This window comes from Charadrius vociferus, unplaced genomic scaffold (assembly GCF_000708025.1).
Source record: "Charadrius vociferus isolate BGI_N301 unplaced genomic scaffold, ASM70802v2 scaffold267, whole genome shotgun sequence".
In the NCBI taxonomy this organism is placed as follows: domain Eukaryota; kingdom Metazoa; phylum Chordata; class Aves; order Charadriiformes; family Charadriidae; genus Charadrius; species Charadrius vociferus.
In genome coordinates this window covers 1,512,963-1,527,789 of record NW_009649458.1, presented here as the reverse complement: position 1 = coordinate 1,527,789, position 14,827 = coordinate 1,512,963, and the positions used below count along the sequence as shown (strand labels likewise).

The following is a 14,827-nucleotide window of genomic DNA, read 5'->3' as shown; positions in this document are numbered from 1 at the left end:
CTTAATCAATAAAGTTATTATAGATGCCCAACAAAGAAACTGAAACATCCCACAGCTGATGTATCAAGGCTTACACTTTTAAAAAGAAAAAAAATTTCCAAATGCAAGAAAAGAAAACTCCTTTCCTTCATGCCCACCGCGTGTGAGAAGACAGATGAGAGATGTGTGGGAGCAGTGTTTATTTTGGCGATTTTTCCTTTCTCAGGCAGCTGCAATGACTTTTGCTGAGAGCCTCCAGGGAAGGCTGGGGAGAAAGGAGATGCTCACCTGAGTGATGGATGGGGAGGGTGACGGTGAGTGCAGCGGTGGACCTGGTTTGGACCCTAGGTGCTGTCAAAGGACCTGCACAGTACTGGGCTTCAGCCTCCATCCTTCCTGCTTGCAAGAGGAAAACAGTGGTTTCTGTTTTCTTCAGGGGCAGAGGCTGATTTGTCCCATTAGTGTGCAGAGCAGATGTGGCAATCTGAGACACAACATAACTGAGCCACAGAATATACACCCCAATCCTGATGTCTCCCTACCGTAGTGACAAGACATCCCTTTCCAATGAGGAATAGTGGCAAAACATGAGTCCTTGCAGAGCTGGACCCTTCAGAACTGGACCATGAGCCCAGTGATGGGTGCGAGGCAGGCTGCATCCTCAGGGGTGCTGTGCTGTCCCAGGGGCAGCTTCAGAGGGGAATCGTCACATTCATCCTCACGACCAGGAATTTCTAACTCAGCAACTCTAAAATATTAGAGTTGCTAAAATATAGAGAGGCTTAGGGGTATTTGTTCATCCACATTTCTTTGACTCCAAAAAGCCACTGGAATCATCCATACATCTCCCCTTTGCTTTACTACTTGCAGACACACACTCACATGGGTTTGGGTTACAAGCTGAATAAATGGTTGTTATTCATGAAAAAAATATTGCAGGATAAAAGGTAGTAGTGTATGAATGTCCTGCCTCTGCTCCTGATTGCTCCTCATTCTTGGCTGCTTCTTGCTCATTGCTGGAGTAATTTCCCAACTACATAAAAAAACCCCAATTCAATGGGAATTGCATGAGTAATTATAATACCAATAAATAAGTAGAGATAGTGAATATATTTGAGGAAAAGCAGGATCAGCTTGCAAGCAATTTGTGAGCAGGAAAAAGAGTGAAATGACTGCAATAATTTACTGTATTTAAATTAAGTTGAGAGAAGTCTTTGTAATGAGTTTATGGTAAACAGACAAGGGAATATCGCTTTCTTAGTTATTTGAAATATGCAGCAAGCTGAGGTGAATCACTGTCAGGACAAATCGCTGTTTGTGTTTATTTTCTGCACTTACCGTCTACAGAATGTTAACCTGCTTTTTGAAGTGCTGATTTGGAAGCTTTGGCATCCTTTGAAAACCAACTTACTACCATCAGCGAGTAACCCAATACAGAATTCTTGTACAATACAGCAGGATCGTTATTAACTTAAGTGAAAACTCAGTTAAAGAACAAAATTTTCCACTATATGTGTGCAACAATTACGTATTTTATAAGTTTCTCAAAAATCACCCACTTTGACGGAATGTAAGATTTTAGTCCAAAAACCATCAAGTGCCAACTTCTTCATGGTCAAATTTGGAAAAGAAAAAAACTGAGGAATTAACTGCAGTATTCATATTGCTAATAGTCAAAGCGTACATTGAGGAATGAATACAGAGGGAGTTTTAAATACATTCCAAGCCTGATATGCATTATTAAACTGATACGCAGGTGTGGTGGACCGTTCTGCTGTGGTGCTGCAGAAGAATCCAGTTTCCAGAAGATGAAATTCAGATGTTCCCCTAAAAAATAAATTCATGTACAAGGTGTTTAAGCATATAGAGATGTGTCATGTGTGAAATATCTCAGTTTTTGTTCTGGGCTTACACTTGTATCACTTGCAAGGTGCTGACATTGCAGTGCTACAGTTAGAAACCAGTTGTGGTTGGACCAGTGAGAGATTTTTTTATAAGATTCTAATTCTATTTTTCATTACATTCATATACTGACACAAAATAAGTTATTTTCATTGGTGTTTTACAGACTTTTGGATGCTATGGAGTTCTGAGTCCATGCATGGTGAATGGATTGGCTTTGTTACTGTTTGATTAATATAAAGAACACTTTCATTACACCCCTGGGTTTCCCAAAGGTTTTATTAAGGGCATTCTTTCCTTTTGAAAAATATACTCATGGAGAGCAATTGAAGAGGATTCAGGCTTAATAAGATGAGAGGGGATACAGAGAAAACAAAGACAATAGCTAGTAAAAATCCATGCGGAGGATGTTGACTTTTTCTTTTGCCCTTGGGCTGTATGTACAGAAAGTATCCTTTTCTCTCACAAATCTTATCTGTCATTTCTAATTTCTAAGAAAGGGTCTGGCAAAGAAAAGTGAAGAATCTTCTGAGTGTTAGAATTACTGGTGTTGTACACTGGAAATAGAACTGATAATTTTTTTGACAGAAGAGATTGATGTCACATAAATGCAGTTCAGCTAAATTGAAAGTTGCCAAAATTTGCAATAAAAACAGTTAATTGAAATATAGCCTCACATTGAAAAAAACTGTTTTCATAGTGTAAAAATTTATTTATCTCTACAGCTAAAGTGTTTAATAGTGGTTTGTCATTTAAATTCTTTTTATTTTGGCTTTGTATTGTACTTGCACTATATTTATAACACAATATTAGAATATTTTATTTAGTATACAGTATATAAATATTTTCACAATGTAAAATTTCAGCATTGCTAAACTAAAGATTCCGATGTCCTATATTTAGATTTGTTTGACACGCTGTTACAAGGAAAATTTTGAAATATGGATTACTTTTTTTCTTCCTCCTGTATCTCAATGAAATGTCAGAATATTAGAAATTCCTAGAAAATATTCTGTATCCTGTACAGGTCTAGTTAAAATTAATTAATATTAATCAAGTCTCTCAAGGAAAAAGTAGAATTTAAGCAATGAGTGAAGAACAAACAGTAAATGGTCAACTAGTAAATGGTTTGTCACAAGCTCTGAAACAGAAATCTCAAGCAGACCGTGAAGCTGGGGAGCGGGGTCATAGTTACCCAGCTAAGTGGCGTAATCATTTATTTCTTCATGCAAATACATTAGGAATTTATTGCAAAATGTATAAAACATGAAGAGCCCGATTTTGCCTTCAATATACCACCAGTGTAAGAGCAACATGAGAGAAGAATCTAACTGCGTATTAATTATTAAAAAATTATTTAGAATATTTATGGTGCTAATGTTACTGTATCCAGCTCTGTTTTCAAATAAGCCAAAGGTAAACCCCCTCTGGTAAGCCATTGCCAACTGCTTTTAAAACCTCATCCATAAGCTGCAAAGCCCATTTCCAAATATAGGTAATTAATTCCCCTACCATTTGGATGCATAAGAACTGATAATTGTGTATTCTGGTCACATTTATGGGGATGTTTGCAAATAGCACCTGACTCCAAATGTCTGATAGCATCCATGCTTGCTTCAAACTAAAGGAAATCTGGAGAAATTGCTTAGAGATTGGAGCTATTTTTGATAACACTAGCTTTTTTTTTCGTAAACCCAGCTATATGCTAGAGTATTTAGCATGACTAGGCACGATTTTAGATGTGAAGAGCAGGAGGCACCATGGTTTCTACTCTGATCTTTAGTGTAATCACAAACTTTCTGTTGGGATAGGAGTTTTTATGCTCATTCGTGGCACGTGATGCAGTGTAACTGTGGCTACCCCAACCAGCTGGGTGGTTAGTCTTTTAGCTGTGCACTCCCTAAGCGTGTACAGAAGCCTAAGGAAAAGATTAGAGGGAATTGAGGAATTAAAACTGGGGCTAGAGTACGTGGGAGATGTTTTCCATTAAGTGAAGTTTTAACATTATCGCTGGCATGGGCAGGGGCTCCTTTCTCAAGGTCACCCAAGAGAATTCCCTGTAACTACAGAGGATGGTTGAAATCTTCCCATCGCCAGAACCAGGAGCCCCTGCCTGTCCTGAGATTAACCTGTGTTAATCACAGCAGCAATTTGCAGTGAAGCTTAGCAAAAGTGATGAAGCCCTCGTTACTCATTGGGACAGAACAATTGAAAATGCCACAGAATGGTAATAAAGGAAGATCTCGGCAGCAGCGTTTCCCATTCATCACTGAACTTCCTTTCATCTTCTTAGCCTTTTTTTTTTTTTTTTCGCTGAATGGGATATCTTGGATTCTGTAATCTCGTCTTTGAGGATACTACTAGTATGTACAATGAATCTGTGTTGTACGTATCACAGTGTTCAAATGGGCTTATGACTCTACCCTGAGCAAAGTGAATTAGTATGCAAAATGTCAACACAATGTTAAATTAAACAGCATATAGTAATGAAAGGCATTCAATTTGGTAAAGTAAAATGAAATCTTAACTGAGCAGAACCGATTATTGTATAAAGCAGAATGGATAAAAGGCTTGACTCACCCATTGTCTAGACAAATCACTTAGAAACATGTGAGTTGGCTTTAGAACCATTCAGTTAATGTAAAAGCTTATTTGTAATTTTTTTGCCAAATTAAAAATGTTTTTTTATTTGACTTGTTTGTAAGCTGTGAAGAAATATGATGGGTTGCCAGACAGCTCAAGAAAAGTAGCAAGAAGGTAAACAACTTGCCCAATGGCAGACAACAGAACCAGAGTAGGGCCAGCAAATTATTTCTGACACATCATTTATCCTCCAGAAAATGTAGTTTTGATTGACTTAAAACTCTTTGTAGATTCCACTTGAATTCAGCAAGCATTTTGCTAAACAAGGCTAAATAACACAGGAAAAAATGGAGATGCTGAAATCAGTTTTTCAAGGTAGAGCCACAAAGAGGCTTGGACTTCTTTTTCAAAGACAGTGAAAGTAAGAACATGGCCCTCATCGCTTCTCAAAGCAGTGATTAGGACACTGTGGAAAACCAGGTTTGATTTTCCTTTTTGCCTGATCTACAATGCAAAGGTTCTCTGATAAACAATGGCTTTCATCACCCTAGATTTGCATGCTTTCATCCTTCCACGCAGTGCCGGCTGTGCAAGCAGGACACTGTCCAGGGAACACCACCTCCTCCAGTCCCTACCTACCTTCCTGGCCACAAGCAGGACTGTGACCAGCACCTCTCTGTGGGAGATAGAGGTAGTAAGCCTGAAGAGCCCGCAGGCTGCGGGAGGCAGGCATCAGCGAGGTGCTCCAGGGCATCACGCCAGAACCCTCAGTCCTGCAGGACTTAATGAAGTCAAATGTCCACAGGACCCCTCCGTGGGTACAGCATGGGTAATTTCATATTTGTGAAGATATGAACTCTGCCTCTGCTACTGCCTACACACCTTCCTCTCCTTTGTCCTGTACCACTCATGGAGAGAAGGAAAATTACAACTATACTTACAAGAGCCCATGAGAATTGCAGGCTCCGCTGAAGCCTGTATTTTCCTCAGTGTTGCAATGTTTTCTAGGATCAATGAAAGTGTTTTATTTTTTATTACTGTTTCAGCACACTGATGAAATGTTTTCTGTGGTTTTTTCCAACTGGTTTTCTTTACAGCTTTTTCACGCTAGAAAATATTTCATTTTTTTCCTCTTCTTTGAGCACACATATAAGAGTGCTTTTAACCACTTTTACTGTGAATTATTTGATTATATTCCTTATATTGATTGCCCATAATAAAAATATTAATGCATATAAAAATCTTTTCATATTGTGAAATGGTACATGCTAAATTGCTACACATGCTCTCCTTTCAAACAAGTAGGAACAACAGCTGGTACAGAGTATTGTTAATCACTATTCCAACTCTAAGCACAATAGAGGGCTGCAGTGTTGGATTTTTTTAAAGAAAACACATCTTAATAAGTCTATTAAATCTCGTAATAAGGAATTAATTAAAAGATCTGCTAAAATAAATTGTCTGAGGATGTATAAATTTTGAACTTGAAAAAAGAACCAAAGTAATAAGAGAGGTGAAAATAAACTGGGAAAGGACTTGTTTGATCTTAAATAATAGTTGTGGAGACATACATAAATGTGCTGGAGACAGAGGCACATAAAACCAGATTCACGAGGTGAAGTTAGATACCAATCTAGTTCAGACATTTCATAACCTCTTGCTTTTGACATATCAATCTGAAGGAAGTCTAATGTATTAGGAAATCATCATACAAAATCTAGAGTTGTGCTAAAAAAGGTAGAGATTTTGTTTCACTCACTTCGCATTTGATGGACCCTTGTTCTGCTGTATCAGGGGCTTTGAAAGACTCAGCCGTTGCCAGAAATAACAGCTGTGGATGATGGATGTGTTCCATGCTGAGGCTCAGACTCCCTCCATTAACTCATGGCTACGTACACAAGATGTACATCAGTGCTGCGACTGTGAGCTGCTCCCACCCATGTGCATCAGGAAGGTTTCCTGTTGACAGTGAGTGCCCACAACATGCCTCCCTCACGCACACCCTGGTGCTACAGTCCGTGACAGCAAGTCACACACCGTTGCCCTTTGGATGCACTGGGAAAGTCCATGGAGTTCATGCTGGTGCTACAGCAGTGGCCCCACATCCATGCTGGGAACCACGGCGCGCATAGGAACGCAATCCCATGTTTTCTTGCAGTGTTAAAGCAGCCGGCTTTATTGCAGAGCAGGATATAAGGATAAAAGAAGGTACGATTTGAAAATGGATTCGCAATATTGAGCTACAAAGGATAAAACAGCACATTGCAGTAGCTGGATTAATTTGCCAAAGAGAGTGTGCTGGATCTTCTGGTGGGGTTGTGAGGTTGTCTCACTAACCACTAAACGCCACCTTAGATTTGGAAACCCTGAAGGCTTCTTACAGCGAAGTCTTTCCTGCTCCTTTTACTAAAGCTGGCTGCAGTCAAGTAATAAGAGTAACTGCTCTGGATGATCTGATCTTTCTGTCCACAATTCTGTCATTCATTGCTTCTCTTTCTTCCAGATTATCTGCTTCCCATTTCGTGTGATTGGCACAAAGTAATTATTTTCACTATGAGAGTGGTGAGAAACTGGAACAAATTGCCCAGATAAGTGTGGAGGTCCCATCCCTGGGGGTGTTCAAGGCCAGGCTGGATGGGGCTTTGAGCAACCTGGTCTAGTGGAGGTGTCCCTGCTCATGGCAGGGTGGTTGGAACTGGATGATCTTTAAGGTCCCTTCCAACCTAGACCATTCTGTGATTCTATGTGGTGTTTCCTCCACACAGAACCTTCTGCTATCAGCTGCTGAAGCAGTCCCATCCAGCTGGCTGCAAGCTTTTTCCCCACAATACCCCGAGGAAAAGAGGAGGAATAAGATAGTTCCATTCCCCATCCTCCTTTAGGTCTCTGATTGACTTTTCCACAGTACACTTTCATCACATGTTCTTGTCTTGAGTGGGTCTCCACAGTCTGCATCTAGCTGAAGTTGCATGTTAGATGCTGACATCTCTTGCTGGATCCGTCTTGCTGGATCCAGTCTTGTGAGTGTCATTTAAAAACCAAAAATGACATGGTAGAACGCAAAGTGTGTGAGAGGGTTATAAGGAGTAGGAGCCACCATCCTTCCAAGCCTGGTGTTAGTTCTGTGGCCTCTGAGGGCCACACAACAGTGTCTAGCATACACTAGACCTAAAAAGCAGGTGCCCAGCTGCAGCAGGTGACAGCACAACTCAGTACTAGACCAGTTTTACATGTGCCCAAGGATGTTTCTAGGCATTGAGGACAACTGGCAACTGATCTCCATCTATTCTAGGAAGTCCTTTTAGTCTCCAGTACAGGTGGCTGCCTGAAAATTGTGTGTTGGGAGTGGTCTCTGATGGCTATCTGATGTCTGGGAAATGTCAACGTTAGCTGGTCAGTGTGGGGCAGATCCGTGCCAGACATACTTTAACCGTTTCTTGCTTGGACAGTCATATCAGGTCCTTGAACTTTCTAGAGCTTGCACGTGTAAACACAGCACTAAACACTTTGTAGAGTCCAGGAGGGGAGAGAGGCCAAAGGTGCCGCCATGGTCCCAGGCGCAGCAGGGCTGTGCTCAGTGTAGGGGGTTGACTACACCGCAGCCTGCTTGCCGAGAGGTTGCCTGACTCCTGCCTCTGCATTAAGCCCCCCTCTCCACATGAAGTCTGATGTTATCTCCCTAGGGTTGGCTCCTAAGCCATTCATGCCCCTTCATCCACTGCTACTGCCCATAGCTCCTTGGGGAGCAGCTGCGTGCATCGGCCAGGGGGACAGAGGTGCTGGCTGAGCTTCAGGAGTGCGGTATGAGCCAGACTACAGCTCAAGAGGAGCAATCTCTCTTCCCAGACTGGCACAAAGCCACCCAGTGGTGAAGGTCCTCTCTGAAAAGGTGGCAAACGAAGGAGCCAAAGCTGCATCTCCAGCATCCTCCGAGCACTGCTGTCGCTGCCGGTCCCCAGGCACTGGCCTGTGGGTGCTCTGTGTGACCCTCATCCCTCATGTGGGGCCTGGTGGCACTGGGGAGCCATATTTGAGTTTCACCTACACCTTGTGGACCAAGCCCCGTGAGGGTCCGAATCCCCCCGGGAGATCCCGGGCATCCCTGCTGGGGTTGAGGCTGCCCTTGGCAGGTGGGTGCCCAGCGACCCAGTCCTTCCCTCGGGCTGCAGGTCTTGAAGTCCAGCTGAGCCTCCTCCTCCTCCCTGCAGGAGCCAGTCTGAACCACAGCCAAAACTTAACACATCTGTCAGCTCGAATCCACGTGTCATTCTCTGAGCCAAAGCACCGACACAGAAAGAAACCCCCTCCGTCTTTCTTATTCAGTGTGTAGGAATTCAATTGTCAGCACGCATCGCTTCCAGCAGGCACAGAGCGTGGTTTGACCTGCTTGCCCAGTCCAGATATATCAACAGAAGTTGAATTGAGGAGGCCTAATAACTGCAGCAAGCTACTCATAAACGAGTTACAGGGCAACAATTATCTATTGAAATTTTTAGATTAGAGAAGCTCTCTTTTCATGGATGAAAAATGAATTAAATTAGTGAAATAAATTATTTGCTGCAAATTATTCATTCTGCTCCTGTTGTTTGCTGCTCTGCGATATGCCTGATAAAAAAAACATTCATCAAGTAAGCCTGTCTCACTCTTTTCAGCTACAAAAACAAGGTTTTAATTCATTATGATTTTCCCTGACCCTTCTTTGGATCATTTACATTTGTTAAAGTGGATTTAAAATGCTACCAGATCTCTAACATTTGACAGGCACACTGAAAGGTGTAAAGAACTCTGAAAAGGTGCAAGACGAGGGAGAATAAAGCACAAGGATTTTAGCAGCCGCACTAAGTAAAGTCTTTATAAGGACTGATCTGGCATTTCAAAAATAGTTTCTTCCCAACCTTTCGAGAATGTGCTGAGATTTATCATTTGAGAGGAGCTGATTTTACCTTTCAAACTGAACAATGTACGTACTAATCCTGTATGCCTATTTTGTAGGTGTTTGTTCTGTAAAATTACAGGAGTGGGGAGAAGAGCCTTTTTGGAAATGAAGGTGGTGCTTTCTGTGTCGGTCAGGCTGGACCATGCATTTATTTCTTATTGTTACCTGGAGAAAAGCCAAAAGGTCACTGGAATGAATCACTGAGCAAACATAGTAGGTGTCTGAGGTGGTTAAATCTGAGGATTTAAACATAAAGAACCTGTTTCCCTACACTGATGCAGCCTGCCAACATTTTAAACTTAACTTTCTCAGATCTCAGTTTTGTTTTGCAAGAACAGGTAGTCGGTAATCCCACCTGCATTACATACAAGCACGTAACTGCTATTGGCATCTCAAAATTTATTGTACTAAAATCAAGCTAAGCCATTCATGTTAGTGGGCAAGGAAGTCCCAGGTGGGGAAATATTTATTGCTGAACCCACAAAACCTAGGGGTTTTCCAGATATCCAAGGTATTTCTCTTGTCCCAAGAAGCTTGCAAGTCTCAGTAAACTCATATGTGCCTGGGAAAAAATTCAAGGGACAGCTTGTATTACACCCATTACCTATGTGGTACCCTCAGGAACACATGAAGGTGACACGGACCTCCAGACATTCATAGTATGAGTCAGGTGGAGACTAATAGATATTACTCTTTTCCTGGGACTGTCACTTGATAAGGTGACTGGCCCCTGCAGTTATTGTCCCTAGCTTTCCGTGCTATTCTGCAGCCTGGATACAAGTGACACAACCCAGGCATTTGAAGAAGTTTATGGAGCTATGGTTCATGCATGGCTTATTCCTCACTGTGGCACTGGGTGACTGGGTGTTACATTTACTGGGCAGAAAGAATCCACTTCCCCTTGGCTTCAGTTTTTGCATTATAAATTGGTGCATGGATGTGTGTGACAAAGAGAAAGGATGGCATTCCTCTGTTTCACAGATTTCTTGCAACTCTATTACGAATTCACCTCTTCCCTCTCACATTTTTACTCTCCTCAATCATGCAAGAGCTGAGGGACAAGGAATACCATTGGGAGGTTTGAGAAGTGGTTGGATCAGTGATTTTAACTCATGGCTTGTGCACCCCTGAGCATCATGAACTATCTCCAAGGGCTATTGATAAGATATTTGAGGCTATGTGAGTACTGCATGTCAAGGTGTGGTCTGGTGCACAACCCCTGACTAATCCCCCGTAAGTTTCCTGCAAGGGATTGGAAATGGAGCACAGCACGCTCAACAGGGTCCCCCTCGCTGGGTGACATAGGCACAAGGACAGTGGGCACATCACAGCTCTCACCTTTCTTCCAGCATGGACATAAGCCTAAAGAAGCAAACTATGAATTGGATTTTGCCCCTCTCTGTTCCCCACCACTTACAAGCTTTTCAGAAGCCCTCATGACCCACTAAAAGAAACTGTATAGTCAGATTTAAACATTTAAGAGCACAGAGATAGGTCTACCTGCATGTAAGGGTCTGGGGAACAGATCTCCATCAAATCCTGGAATTTGGAGAAATCAAAGTTAGAAGGAAATGCCTGTTGTTCTGCTCCTACTTGTTAAGCACTGGATGAAGTACATCCAGCTACTGCTGGTAAGTAGCATTCGCCAAGAAACCATCATAAGCACTGTGAATAACTCAAACACTCGTCAGGGTCAGTTGACAGCAGACTGAGAAAACACAGCCAAAACTGAGGACGCGGAGCTTTGGGAAAGGTGAGCAGAGTACGGGGAAAGTTTTACTCTGCAGCTGCAACGAAAACTTTATGGTCTCTGCTTTGTTCTCAATGACACCAGTACAAATCTACAGTAACTCAATTCCCTGACAAAGAATTACTCTTGACTTGCTCCAGTCCAGCTGAGCGCAAGATTTATGTCGTGCATTTATTCCAAAACACAGTATTTTTTCTCTGGCTTCTGCCATCAGAAGAAATTGATTGGTTGTCTTTCTGCAGCTCGGAACGACTTTATACATGATTATGTTTTGCATTTTATTTTTAAAAATATGTTTTCAAAAATCGCTAAAGTGCATGGCTGTATAGAAACTCATTATATCACAGCTAGGCAGGCGTATAAATAGCCGAGCTGTGTTTTCTGCGTAGCTGGTGCTTTGCTGGGTTTCACCAGAAGAGGGTAGAGTTTGGGAAGGACTCCTCGCAGCCCGGGCTCCCTATTGTGTTGGGAAACTGCAAAGGGAAAACAAGCACAAGTTTCTCCTCTGCACGCTTTGCACCGACTGGCTGTGTGCAAGAGTCAGCAGATGAACTCTGGAAGATCTTAGAGTAAAAAGAAAACGGAAAGAGAAAAAAAAATTCAAAAGCAGCTTTCTAGGGAAATCTGTGGAATCGAAGAGAGAAACCGCAACAGTTTTCTGTGGGCTCACCCTGCTGACTGTCTCTCTGAGAACTGTCACTCACTGCACGTTGCATTAATCAGAGCACAGGATTTATTTCTCTGCCGTGACTTCCAACCTGTGAATAAATATCACTTTTAGAGAGAGAGAATGGGACCTGAAAAGACTCTCAAGCACTGAGCAGAGGGGTGAGTTTTATTAAATGGTTTCTTCTCTTTCAAATCTGCTGGAGCTTTCTAACATCCTGCTTGCAGGCACAGCAGCCCGATGACTTGTCTTTTCCCTGCAGCTTGTTGCATACCTCACGAGGCTTTCCTGACCGCAGGTTTATCTCTGTAACCTTTCCCACCACGACTCCGGGTCAGTTTGGTAACATTTGTGTTAGAGCTGACTCGGTGCTGATTTGCTTTCATGAGAAATTAAACCCACAAAGCTTTGAAACCAAACAACAGGCTAAAAAATCAAGTAAAATCCCATACAATTAAAATGGCAGGTGACTCTAGGTTTCCAGATGTGGACACGGACAGATCAGAAAAAAATGAAGAAACGGAGATTGTAGTCAATGTCGGTGGGGTAAGGCAGGTGTTTTACGGAGATAACCTGAATCAATACCCAGAAACACGGCTGGCAGAGCTGATCAACTGTTTATCGGGGGGATACGACAGCATATTCTCCCTCTGTGATGACTATGATCCTGGAAAGAGAGAGTTTTACTTTGACAGAGATCCAGATGCTTTCAAATGTATTATTGACGTGTACTACTTCGGGGAAATTCACATGAAGAAAGGAATATGCCCCATATGTTTCAAGAATGAAATGGAATTTTGGAAAGTGGATCTGAAATTTTTGGATGACTGCTGCAAAACTCATCTAAGTGAAAAAAAGGAGGAACTGGAAGAAATAGCTCGAAGGGTGCAACTGATTCTGGATGACCTGGGAGTAGATGCCTCGGAAAGTCGCTGGAAAAGGTGCCAAAAATACATCTGGAAATTTCTGGAGAAGCCAGAATCGTCCTACCCAGCTCGGGTAACCGCTGTTCTGTCCTTTCTCTTTATTTTGATCTCCTCCGTCGTGATGTGTGTGGGGACCATCCCAGACCTGCAGGTTGTAGATGCGGAGGGGAACCGTATGGAGCACCCGACCCTGGACAGCATAGAGACAGCCTGTATAGGCTGGTTTACCATGGAGTACGTGCTGAGGCTTATCTCCTCTCCCAACAAACTTCACTTTGCCCTGTCTTTCATGAACATTGTCGATGTGCTAGCAATACTTCCTTTCTATGTCAGCCTGACCTTGACCCACTTGGGAGCCAAGCTCATGGAGCTGAGCAACGTCCAGCAGGCTGTCCAGGCCCTGCGCATCATGAGGATCGCGAGGATTTTCAAGCTTGCACGGCACTCCTCGGGGCTCCAGACTCTAACTTATGCCCTGAAACGCAGCTTTAAGGAGCTCGGGCTGCTCCTCATGTACTTAGCCGTTGGAATCTTTGTCTTTTCTGCCCTGGGTTATACCATGGAGCAAAGTCACCCTGAAACTTTATTTAAAAGCATCCCTCAGTCATTTTGGTGGGCAATCATTACCATGACCACAGTTGGATATGGAGATATATACCCTAAAACAACGCTAGGAAAACTGAATGCTGCCATCAGTTTTCTTTGCGGGGTGATAGCAATCGCCCTTCCCATCCATCCCATCATTAACAACTTTGTCAGGTATTATAACAAACAGAGAGTTTTAGAAACAGCTGCCAAGCATGAATTGGAGCTGATGGAGCTAAACTCAGCCGAAGGGAAGGCCGCAAGCTCCAAAAGTGAATTAGAGGATCTTGTGAGGGAAGGCAAGGAGGGTCCTTTTTATAGCAGCCGGCTAAAAGTCTCCCACAGTGACACCTTTATTCATCTCCTGTCAGAAGAGAAACACTATAGGACCAGGCTTCAAAGCTGCAAATGAACTGTGAGCTCTTGTCAGCGCTAACGTATAGATTGGGACAACCTGACAATCAACTATTGAAAAGACTCGCGGGATCTGTCAGAGTTGGGAGGGAGCACTGCTTTGCTTTTCCAACATGAGTATAAACTAACCCCATGGTATCTCCATCAACAGTTGGTAAGACTTTACCGTTATTACCCAGAATAAAATAGTAGGACTCCATTGAGATCAGACTGCTTATAATGAGTGCATTCCAACAAAAAACATTTGTAACCATTTCAGAGACTGAAAAGTCCTTCCTGATCGGTAAATGTTTGATGACCTGAATGTGCAGCATTGCCACATCAAAACTCTGTACCTGTGACAATAAAGAGCAGCATCGCACAGATTGTGTCTCCCAGGCTGTCTTCAATCTCTTTGCAGCTCGGAGAACCGCTCCTTAAAAAATGAAAGCAGCCTCTCACTCCTATTAGATTCAGGTTTACAGCAAAATGTTATGAGCAGTTTCAGCCTAGAGATACTGAAAGTATGAGCATATACTGTGTGCAGAATATTAGAGTCAATGACTGGTTTAATTTTTGTATAATGTAATTTGGGGTTAACTTTTTGGATAGGTGTCTATTCCTCTTTCCAGAAAAAGAATATAATTTTCTATGGGACATGAAACTGGTTTTTGGGCAGAGATGTAGAACAGAATCAATGTATTTTAAGGAGCAAATTAAAAAAAATATTTGCTTTAGCTTTTAATTACAATATAGCAATTTATATATGCAGGGATCTTTCAGGAAGGATTTATAATCAAGTACTTTTTAAAACTGTTAAGTTAACTCATAGTATTTTTAATTCGTTTAGAGAAGTTTGTAGGGGAGTGAAATTGAGTACTTCTAAAAAAGAAACTTTAACTCTTTGAAAGTAAGTGTAGAAAGTTTCAATAAAAATAGTATAATCTTCAATTGATTTATGGTAAAAATATCTCTTTGAATGAACATATTACTAGGTTATTCTTTTTTAAAAAAGCACATTCCACCCCTACAATAACTGCATGGTTTTGTAAATGTTAGTTTACAGAGGTGGTAGGCACTAATCAGTATCTTATTCTTTAATCAGC

The 14,827-nt window shown here is 42.0% G+C and overlaps 2 protein-coding genes across 2 annotated transcripts in view; one reads left to right on the top strand and one right to left on the bottom strand.

Moving 5' to 3' along the window:
- PDIA6 (protein disulfide isomerase family A, member 6) overlaps window positions 1–5,218 on the bottom strand; it is a 90,465-nt gene extending 85,247 nt beyond the window's left edge. Inside the window, exon 1 of the mRNA XM_009889772.1 lies at window positions 5,104–5,218. Within this exon, the coding sequence (XP_009888074.1) occupies window positions 5,104–5,218 (115 nt within the window). The remainder of the gene's footprint in view (window positions 1–5,103) is intronic.
- A 6,656-nt stretch (window positions 5,219–11,874) lies between these two features.
- KCNF1 (potassium voltage-gated channel, subfamily F, member 1) lies at window positions 11,875–14,112 on the top strand. The gene is made up of 2 exons (XM_009889770.1): window positions 11,875–11,978; window positions 12,045–14,112. Exon 2 carries the CDS (start codon window positions 12,277–12,279, stop codon window positions 13,738–13,740), a length of 1,464 nt encoding a protein of 487 aa, XP_009888072.1. The 5' UTR covers window positions 11,875–11,978; window positions 12,045–12,276; the 3' UTR covers window positions 13,741–14,112.
- Window positions 14,113–14,827: the final 715 nt, after the last annotated feature.